An 11,226-nucleotide genomic window follows, 5' to 3' on the forward strand; every position below is an offset into this window, starting at 1 on the left:
TTTTGACTTGCCTATTCGTTTATCTTATTATAATTTCCATAATCATGGGGCTTTTCTGGTACAACATTAATTAATATATCTCAGGGAAGTATTATCAGCCACGTTATCTTTAATAAATGAACAATAGGAAATTAGCACTACTTACATTGTTCTATGTAGCCTACTGAATGCATTGTCATTTTGCCTTTTTATTCTAAAATGCATTTTTGTCAACTCTTTTTATAAGATAAGTGTCTTCTCAACTCAATTAAGTTCTTAATAGGTTCTTAGCATTGTTAGGAGGTCTTCTGTATAAACTGAGCTGTGGTGAACGTCGCAAAAAGGCTCAGAGTTGAATCGGGGGTCACCATGTTATTTTCCAGAAATGTAGCTGTTCTACTGAATACCCGCTCGACACATAAAATACGTAATACAGCTCTTTTTCCATGTCCTATGTGAGAGTCTAACCATGCCTTTGACTTTTGCACTTTTCATTTTTTTCCCGCATTTTATGCTAAACTAAGAGCGTGAGCGAAGAAGAGTGTCTGCATTGCGCTCAGCATATCTCCATAATCTTTGTTCTGATGTCTTGCCCCTTAACCTTTACACTCAATATGACCCCAAATGCTGCCTAATGGCCACCCAAACTAAAGCAGACTGAGAGAGGGGACACACGACAAAAAATAACGTTGTTTCAAGAACAGATATTTAGCACAAACTAAAAATATATCATGTATCAAATAATTGCTTCATGTGGCGAAATCTAAATTACATGGTTTTATTCAAGTCAAAATATTTAATATGTCTTAATGAACCTAAAGAACACAATTGAAAATAATTTTACTCTTAAAATGACCAGGTATAATAGCATTGTCAAGTAACTTCCCGTGTTCACTTTTTAGGTTATGATTTATATTAGGCTATTCATAAGAAAAATAAGTTTTTCTGGGCGGCCATTTCATACACCAAGACGCCCCATGTTTGTGCACTCAGAAAACAATTATTTTTCTCAAAAACAATATTTAATTTCATCATTTACTCTCCTAATGCAGTCAGACGCAAAGCATGCTGGGAACTAGATATCCACGAGAAAGCCCATGAGAATTGAGTGACCATGAGCTAAATGAGAACACGCCTTAACTCCAGATTAAGTGTCAAACAAACAATCATAAGTGGAAAATGAAGAAACCCCTTTAATGATAAACGTCTTGGGGGCGTTTTGGGATTTCCCAAAAGCAACGTAGGCCTGAGTAAGATCTTACCAATCATTTTAGAATTACGAGCTGTTTCCCAAAAGCATTATAAATAGCATGGAAGTCGTAGGAATTGAAGCACTAAGTGCATCGTTAAAGTCATGAAGTCACCTGCAGGACAACCGCAAAATTACAACTTGATAGAGTTACGATGCTTAGCTTCAGCAACAGTGTGACTTCCATCAGGAGACTTTTTTTTTTTTTTTTTAATAATAATATCAAATACATAGAATAGTTAGAGTTTGAATGTATACAGTAAAAAATACTGGGTTAAAAAAAAAAAAACAAGTAGGGTTGAAAATGGACAAACCCAGCTGTTGGGTTAAATGTTTGCCCAATGTGGGCAGTTTTATTAAACTCAACTATTGTTTAAAAATGACTATATGTTTGGCTTGAAATGAACCCAAAATTATTAAAAAATTAAAATTAAAATTAAATGAAAGAAATTAAAAATCAAACAAATAATTACTAGAGGCAACAATAATCATAAAAAGTGAACATTTAATAAGCAATATAATAAATGTTTTGCTGTTTAATATTCAATAAAATTATTAATAAATGTTAATTTATTAAACATTAATAAATGTTAATTCCCAGCATACTTTGGGTTCATTTTAAGCAAACAATACATCATTTTTTAAACAATAGTTGAGTTAAATAAAACTACCCAGCTGGTTGGGCAAACATTTAACCCAATCGCTTGGTCAAAACAACCCAATCGCTGGGTTTGTCCATTTTCAACCCAACTTGGGTTGTTTTTTAACCTAGCATTTTTAGAGTGTATATTTAAAGAAACACATAACAGTTTTCTTTGAACCAAAAAATGCAACATGTAGCCTACACTCTAAAAAAATGCTGGGTTAAAAACAACCCAAGTTGGGTTTAAAATGGACAAACCCAGCGATTGGGTTGTTTTGACCAACCTGCTGGGTAGTTTTTTATAACTCAACTATTGTTTAAAAATTACTGTATTGCTTACATAAAATGAACCCAAAATATGTTGGAAATTAATTTAATAATATGTCCAATAATTTAACATTTAGTGGTAAGTTTAATGAATAATAATTAAATAATAAACATTTATTAAATTGCATAAATGTTCACCTTTTGATTATTATTGTTGTCTCTAGTACTTTTGTGTCTGATTTTTAATTTCCAACCTATTTTGGGTTCATTTTAAGCCAAAAATATAGTAATTTTTAAACTATAGTTGGGTTAAATTTGTGCTATATAAATAAAATTTGATTTGACTTGACTTAAATAAAACATTTAATTCAACCGCTGCGTCAAAACAACCCAGTAGCTGGGTTTGTCCATTTTCAACCCAACTTGGGTTGTTTTTAACCCAGCATTTTTTTTTAGAATGTAGGTAGGCTAAATAAATACATTTAAAAGACCGTGTTAGCCAAATAAACACAACTATGCCTACAAGTGGTAACTGAAAACCCCGTTTAAATGTTTAACGTCAATATGAAATTATGAAATATACGTGATTTTTGTGATGGAGAGACAAATTATTTGACTCACTGGTGAAAGTTTTGGCGTCAGTTCATCATCTTTGGACCTGGCTGCTACTTGAACTGTGCACGTAAGTTCTACGTAACAGAACGATCTGCTAGCTGATAGAAAAAAGGCGTTGCTTGACGGTAGCCCAATAAAAACACATACACAAGCCATCATTTTAGATTATTTTAACAGCGTGGGAAACCCAACAATATTTTTTATTCTTGGAAAAAAAAGTGTCTGATGAAAGAGATGAGTGATCTTGTGATGGGCTCAAGTTGCCAAGCAACAGGCTACACAAGAGTCGCTCACAGAATTGTAGAACATCCATTATCACTAAAAGTTCCTTATTTTACCGAGTTACTGATTGAAGCTACAGTGCGTCTACTGTTTTTATCGAATTAATCTGTAGTCTTTTACCCAGTCTCTGTCTATAAAGTCTCGTTACAATGAAGAATTCAGCGTATAATGCCACAGGGGCAGTTTGTTAAGAATGCGAGACTGAGAACGGTCGTATGAATGAAGGGCCACCTGAGAACATCTCTTCTCTTTACCTGTCTGTCAGGCTTCCACACTTATGTCTCACGTGAACGTTTCTTAAACACAAATACCAAGACACTAGGAAAGATGTACTTTTAAATCTAATCCAATTTGTTCACTTTAACAAACAAACAATAAAGAAATTGTTAAAAAGTTAACTGCAGTTATAAGTTAATAAATTTTCACATTGGTTGACATATGCTTATAGCCTAAAAGAATGATTCCATTGCTGCAACTGAGAAGTTCCCAGTGTCACGGTATAGATGTAGAATTGTGTATTGAGGCTTTTGTCCAGTCCTCCGGGGTGTCTGCAATGTGTCTAAACATATGCGGTCATGAGGAGGTCACTAGACGTGCTGCTGCGCCGCAATGATTAATGTCATCTTTTCTATAGATAAATGGCATTCGTAGTTTAACGTTTTCTGTACTTCATGGTGAGTGGTTCAAACAGCCATGTTCTGCTGGCACAGAATATTAATTCTAGTATTCGAAATCCTATTAAAATTTAAAGTACATAAAGACACGCTGGTTATTAAATCCTTGCAAAAGCAACTGAACAACTTTATCTTAGATGGAACAAAGATTAAATTCCAATGACTTTTTAGATAATCGTTCATATAGGTGTTTAGATAAGATGTTCGAAATAAAACATGAAGCTACGCATTTCAACATGAATGCAAATAAGTGCTTGACATATACAGTGCCATCATTTTATTTATGATTTTTTTTTAAATCTTGAATGTACAGAATGCATAAGTAAAATGTGGCACGTGTGAGGAAGTTATGCTATTTCTCTGAAATAAGTACTCTATAAGTACAAAACAGCTTTAAATAAGTTGTACCTCATTGTACTCATCTTTCAGGTTTCCTATATTATGTAGGCTATATTTTTTCCATACTGGACTGAATTTGGCATGACACGTGCACTTTAAAGTGGCTAAGAACAATGGAAACCATTAACAGAGCAGTCGACTATATCAAGTCGAGCTCATTTCTAAGTTCCAGGAATACTTTTTAGATTTAGAATAGATTTTTCTAAATTTTACTCCTTTATTTAGGTTCATAGTCTTGGCTCTTCAGAGACAGGCCCTTTTGTATGCATCGTTATAAACGACAGCATCCTCTGCTCATCAAAATCCTTTACTGTCTTATTTGTCCTATGTCTAAAAAGCCCATTAGGATATTAATAATGTTTACGGAAGAAATTAATCCATTGCGCTGTGCACAAACAACGAAAAGATTATGATGATTTTATGAAATCCAAAATGTCTACTCGTGGATCTCAATAGAAACAGCCTACATAAGAAAGAAAGAAAGAAAGAAAGAAAGAAAGAAAGAAAGAAAGAAAGAAAGAAAGAAAGAAAGCTATTTATACAATTGTCATGTTCGTTAAAACTTTTTTATCCGCCATTACAAAGTTTTAAAAACTGTGAGGGAGGGGGGTGCGGGTGGGGTGTACATTTTTGGTAATGTCCTCACCAATTGGAGTTATGGTAGCAACAGACATCTATGCACTGGCCCTTTGTGCATTTCGTTAATTTGTCTATTATTACCAACATTTGCCTCATTCTCGTTTTTATACTCTTTAGAGAGCCTATCTTTGCATGAAATGGTTAAAGCGATGTTATTATCGATGTTTTATGCAGCTGTTTGTGTCAGCAACCACAAGAGCGCAGAAGGTAGGGAGGAATTATAAAAGGGTTGACACCCAGAGCGACCGGCGCGCTTTTGTGAGAGAAAGAAAAATGATTTATTGCCAGCAACGTGGTTCAAACAGAGTTCACTGAGAATTGTAGTGTACCGGCGGAGGCGCTGAGTTATGGTCTTGCTGAGCCACTACATCAAAGATTCCTTTTCAGATTTAGTGAATGGACCCAGCGGCATGAGACAAGGGAACAAACTTACTTTAATTAGAAAATTCCCAAGATCACAGGCGACTTTCAAACAATAAGGGAAGAGTTTGAAATAGGGGAACCATAAAAACCTGCTGAAGGATAATTAAAAAAAAAAACTCCTTCACCAACACCACCTCTTCCAAAATATTAATAAAATAAAAAAATGCATCGAAATAGTTTAAATAGCATTTATTGAATATCTAATTCAAATGTGGTTATGAAATGAGTACTCTTGCATTCCCTGCACACTCGGGCGCAGTAATATTTCATGTTAATAGCGCTGCAGCTCGGCAGAAGCCGGACTTGTAATATGCATAGTGAATGCTTCTATTTGACAAGGCTTGTGACAGCAATTCACTGAACTCAAAATAACAAATCGTTCTTAAAAAAAGATTGATTTTAGTGTTACAACCGGAGAGGATAGCCCCGTGGCTCTTTGATATTCTTCTTTAATAAACAGTATATGAATGGTTATGATTTGACTAGTTAAACCATTTGAAATGAAAGACAAGGCTTTTAAATTGCTGTCATTATGCCGCCATTTTACACGTCATAGTAGGCCTATAATCTTGCACATAAGCGAGGATTGAGATGACCATTATTCAAACACAAACCTGGCCATACTGGAAGGCCTTTTTTGGTGTCTTAGAAACTCCTTTAGCTGTGTTTTAATATAAACATTCCCTAAAAAAATCCCTGCAGGAGAAAGAGAGTGAGTCGTTGAGGCTATCAGTCTTTGTCTTCGAAAATACGTTAGACATGTTATTGACAGTACTGAGTGTCTGAGTAAATACTCAAACAAGACACTATGGAGAGTAAATGAAAAGAGACTAGTCCTTGGGTTTCAGTCCTTGTGCACAATTAATCACTAGTGCGAGACAACCGCTGTCCACAGCTTATGTAAAGGAAGGGTGGTGACTTTTATGTTCACTGACTTAACATTAGGCTACTTCAGCGCGACTGCTTTATAATGTTATCGGCAAGCCGTTTGAATCGGCATTTGGTATCCTTACTGTGTCGATAGGTGTCTGAATAACAGCGATCTGGGCAGGTTGAGTGCTAAATAGTCAACGTTTTGTAGACCCTCTTCCTTCCATAGGCTATATGACGTCAGAGAGGTCAAAGACTAATTTTGTTGTGAATATAAAGCTTTTGAGATCAATTTGTAATTATTTAAAATGAGTTTAGAAACTTGTTGGAGCCGGGTAACTTGTTGTTTTAAAGACTTTACCATTGCCCTAAAATGTCATCCTTATACGCCCAATCTGGGCTCTTTGTTCATCAAGACATTGTTTTAAATAGTAGACAATGCGATTCTTACTACAGACGAACAACTTGAAAATATTTCTTTGGTTCCCCGAGACTAGGAAATGGACATCATAGCGACTGCTTTCTCACACTGACAGTTAATTAAAAAACAAACTCTATCCTTCCACTAAGATTTTTTTGACATGCATTGTCAGTACAGCAGTGGCAGTCAAAATCCCTTTGTTTGACCACACCCATTGATTCTCTTGATGTCTTTTTCACCAGTTACAAATGAGCAGAAATCTCAAAACACGTTGAAAAGATTTATAAAAACGCCATTAGTATTCGATAGATAGCCTACATTTAACCTATGTTACAATTTCACAAATCAGAAACATTTTTTTTTTTTTTTTTTTTTTTTACAAAACCAATCTGATGGAGAAAGACAAACAATGTATATTACTGAAATATTTTATTCACAAAGAAGCATTGCTAAAACATCTACATGGCTGTTTACTATAGATTAAAAACATTTTAAAACGATTTTTAAAAGAAATAGGCTATCGACAAGACAAGTATGGAAATGTTGTTAACTGCAAAGCGTTAAATGACCATTTCCTTAACTATAAGGCAAACAAGTCGGTTATTTTTAAATACCTACCACAAGAGGACTGAAAAGTAAGTCAAGGTTTCAAAAACTGTAATATAAAACATTATCACGGAAATGAAGTCTGTATTCTGCAATCCATTGTGGCAAAACTAAGGAGACGCGATCCCAGACATGCTTGTCTTTTCTCTGTCCAAATGGGTCTCCAACTCCCTCCCACCTCTCAATCACGCTCTCTGAACTCTTGTCAGCACGGTAACAGGGTAATGTATGAGCTATGCTCATGGCTTTTCGTCTGTCCACAGGATAATCATTCGAAATTGCAAAATAGTTGAAGAATGCGGAGGAAAACGGAATCGTCGTTTGGTTGCTTTCGAGCACTTTACAACTCAAACAGTGAGGGCGCGAGGCTATTGGAGGAGGCCATCACGTGACTACATTGTTTACCCTTGTTGGCAAACAATTAAAGACGCGAGTGAGTGTACTTTCATGTCTTTCCTACACATTGTGTGATCAATTACGCAACCCGAGTGATCAGGACGGTTAGAGATGCACAAGAATTCGTTTCACGAATTTAACATTAACAATGCATACTTAACCAAGATATGTTGCAATAAATCTCAAGTTTTTTCAATGGAGCAACATTTCTCCCCTTGTGCACTACAGGACAGCAGTTCTGCGTGGAGTCAACATGCCGAAGACAATTCATCAAAACATTATGAAGGCCATATTTGGAACCTTCGAAAACTCTCTCATATCCAACATCCCTATTCATCCTCTGCTGATGACAACTACCCTACGAATGAAATGACAAGCTCCCTGGACCATGGGAATGCTATGGAAAGAGACAAGAGATGCAAGCTCTCAACTTCCTGCTTTTCAAGCAAGAAGTACCCATGGATGAGAGAGACACATACACCTATAAACTTCAGCTCCATTAACGTCATGGAATCAGGTGAGAGAACTCGGTTTTGGAATAAATGAGGTATATTGATTTGTATTGCTTAGAAACACTTAATCTAATCAGTCAGTCATATTTTAGTCGATCATGAATAACAGCTGTGTCAGATTTGGTTCTATGTCAATGTGATTTGTCACTTAGACACCGATGTCAATTTCTGACACCATTGAGAAGTACAGTTATTAATCAGTTATTAGTGTTTTCCTTCCTCCTTAAATAGAAAATGAACCCATAATTACAGGCAACATTTCAATCTTGGCTTATAAAGATGGTGTTTACTTCTAAATTCATGTCAGAATGTACCTAAAGCTTTAGTTCCATTCTGACAATTTAAGGTAATTAATTTAAATATTTTTATGAGTCCAGTCCATCAAGAACACAAAAGTTAAAGAGTCTTAAGATGAATGTGGACACATGGCTATGGAAAAAAAAAGAGAGAGTGGGGCAAATATAATCTATTCTTATTGCTCCTTGACAAAAAACACAATTATTACAAGTATAGGGATTTGATATGGTGTCTAACAGTGTTATAATGTTTCACTGTGTGAAAATGTCAACATAAAAAAGAAGAGAACTTCTAAGGAAAGTAATATTTTCTAGAGACCGCCAGTTGTTCTCTTAACTTGATTAAATTTAAACTTTTACTAAGGAGCATAATAATAATAAAAAAAAAGTCTACAGTGGAAATTTTATATTGTTTGAGGCTATGCTATTCTGGGTCATGCAGATAAAACTGTTTCACTTGTTTTAGCCTAAGCCAAATTCTTACATTGACACAAGTGAATAGTTAGTTAATCCACACACACAAATCTTTAGGAATCTAACAGTAGAAATCATTTGTAATGGATAATTAACTTAGTGATTAGTCAACCAACAGTGGTCTGCCCAAAGACAGTGATCTGAATTATAAGTTCACCGATTTATCTTTTAGCTGCATATTCAAGGGTGTCATGCTACATTTTCATAAGCTTCAGAGAGGTTATGCTATTCAACACAATTAATAATTTGGGACGAGAGTTCTGTTCACTGTCTAAACTTGAGAATCAGTCCATGTTTGACATCTATGTGATGTTTTCCAGGTGATTCCAGGCACAGCAGTGGTGATGCAGGAGTACGGGATAGCGGCTGTTCTAACAGTAAACGGGCACGTGCAGCATTCACCTCCGCCCAGCTGCTCGAGCTGGAGAAGGAGTTTCACTTCAGCGCTTACCTGTGCCGCCCACGGAGACTTGAAATGGCTGCGCTGCTGAAGCTCACTGACCGCCAGATTAAGATCTGGTTCCAAAACCGCCGCATGAAGTATAAGAAAGATCATAAGGAAAAGTCAATGGCAAAGTCTTCCTACTCCTGCCTGGAAACAGGTAACCAGCCCTTTGTGATTAGTGGCAGTGCAGCAGATACTTCAATGCCATTAACATTCCAGTACCACTATGAGAGACCATCAGTGTCTGTGATGAACTGTGCACAGAGCCACTGGTGAAACTACAGGAAATCCAACAATCAGGGACTGCTTTCTGCTTTCAGGGTCCAGCACTAAAGAATGATTCACATAAGGACAGTGACTTCTTTCAACATCATTGATAAGTGAAATACAAATTCTCCACAAAATATGTAGCTGTTCTGTTGCTCATCAGCCATTTTCCCATTGTTACTCTCTCTGACATGATTTATATATAAGGAAATTGAAGATTTATTGCCCCTAGATGATGATTTATATGAAAAGTTAACTTGGATGAGTTCAATTACCAAGTTCGCTTTGATCCAGATTACATGTTATCAGCTAGTACATGGCAAATCCGAGTTAGTCTTCATTGTGCATAAACTGCTGTAGTAATATCTTTGCAAAGCGCCAAGATTTATTGCACACGGATGCAAGCCCACTTGTACAAGTTTTATCTCTTGGACACAGAAATTCAGACTTTAAATTGTCATTAACATCAGCTCAACTTTTTTTTAAGTGCGCAACATACAGTATTTTTATTTCTCTCAAAACAATATGCTATTTTTCCCAAGGCATATGCTGAATCTTTTAACTCAGAATGTTGTTGATAATGGCCATGTTGAATCTTGCTGATTTGTTCTCCAAGTAACAATGCTTTACGCTGAGTTTTTCTGTTTTATACTGAAAGTACTGGTCATTTAAATCTGAATTTATGGTGTTTTGACTGACAACTGAATAAAGCAACAAAACAGGACGTATCTACTGTGTCACAATGTCAGAATTCTTGCTTTAATTTGTTTTTACCTATTCACGTAGGCGAAAGTGTGATCATGACAGAGCTGCAATGTAAAATGCATTTACATTTCTAGTTCTTACCACCTTTATTGTAACTTGGCTATATCAGACTAAAAGCATGTGTTTTGAAACTGAAAAGTGGTTGCTTTAAACTAATTAAATCCCTCTGGATAGTCAATAAAGGTGACTGTATTGCATGTACGTAAATGACAATAATGTGGTCATTCTGTTGTTTTTCAGATGTTTTTTTCTTTGTTAGTTTGGTAGAAACATTTGAGAACTGAGAGTGAATCTTAATTTAGCTTAAAAGTGCTTCTGTGAATTTTACTTTGATACTTTTTGAATTAGGCAATACTGTACTTTGTATTCTTAATACATAACCTTACATATATGCCTTCCTCCGCCTCCGCCTACCAACCTCGCAACATTAATCATTTAGACAAGTCGCTCTCTCTCTCTCTTTCTCTCTCTCAAGCAGCTTCACAAGCGCTCAACCCGCTGGGCCTAATGACAGGCAGTGCACTTCTCTTCCAACACTCTTCTTCAGAGTTGAAGTGCAACCAGAGAAAACAGATTTGGTTTTCTCCTTTCCTAAAAACAGTCTATTATTACATTTGAGCAAAATTGGACTACAGCAACGTTACCGGTATAGAAGCCAAGGCTTGTGGGCACCGCCCCTGGCAGAGTGGGTGATAACTCATTTTGATTAATTATGTTTAATTAGGACGTCGCCGTGTGTCATTTTATAAGCTAAGCACGGAACAGCAAAATCTACCTTTTCAAAAATATTAACTTCAGCTGAAATTTGAACTAATTGAGCAATTTCAGTTTGGCCAATCTCAGTCATTCTGCGTAAATCAATCTAGACCCAATATAATTAGTAGCCTAACTTAGTAACCTTGAGTGGCTCTCAACCCCCTTCCAGGAGGGTTTCAGGACTATCAGCAACATTGCACAATTAATCATAGATTTAACTATATTCTCAACCTTGTTTCCGTTTATAG

General features: G+C 35.9%; 1 protein-coding gene across 3 annotated transcripts in view; it reads left to right on the forward strand.

Moving 5' to 3' along the window:
* Positions 1-10,395, forward strand: part of hoxc3a (homeobox C3a) — a 58,625-nt gene extending 48,230 nt beyond the window's left edge. For 2 of the 3 annotated variants that reach the window (XM_067372286.1, XM_067372287.1), the window contains exons 3-4: positions 7,692-7,980; positions 9,066-10,394. In XM_067372286.1, the coding sequence (XP_067228387.1) occupies positions 7,833-7,980; positions 9,066-9,466 (549 nt within the window). In that variant the 5' untranslated portion in view covers positions 7,692-7,832 and the 3' untranslated portion in view covers positions 9,467-10,394. Of the gene's footprint in view, positions 1-7,529; positions 7,981-9,065 lie in introns of those variants that run through there. The other variant, XM_067372285.1, reaches the window with a different exon arrangement.
* Positions 10,396-11,226: the final 831 nt, after the last annotated feature.

Source organism: Chanodichthys erythropterus, chromosome 20 (genome assembly GCF_024489055.1).
Source record: "Chanodichthys erythropterus isolate Z2021 chromosome 20, ASM2448905v1, whole genome shotgun sequence".
Lineage (NCBI taxonomy): Eukaryota > Metazoa > Chordata > Actinopteri > Cypriniformes > Xenocyprididae > Chanodichthys > Chanodichthys erythropterus.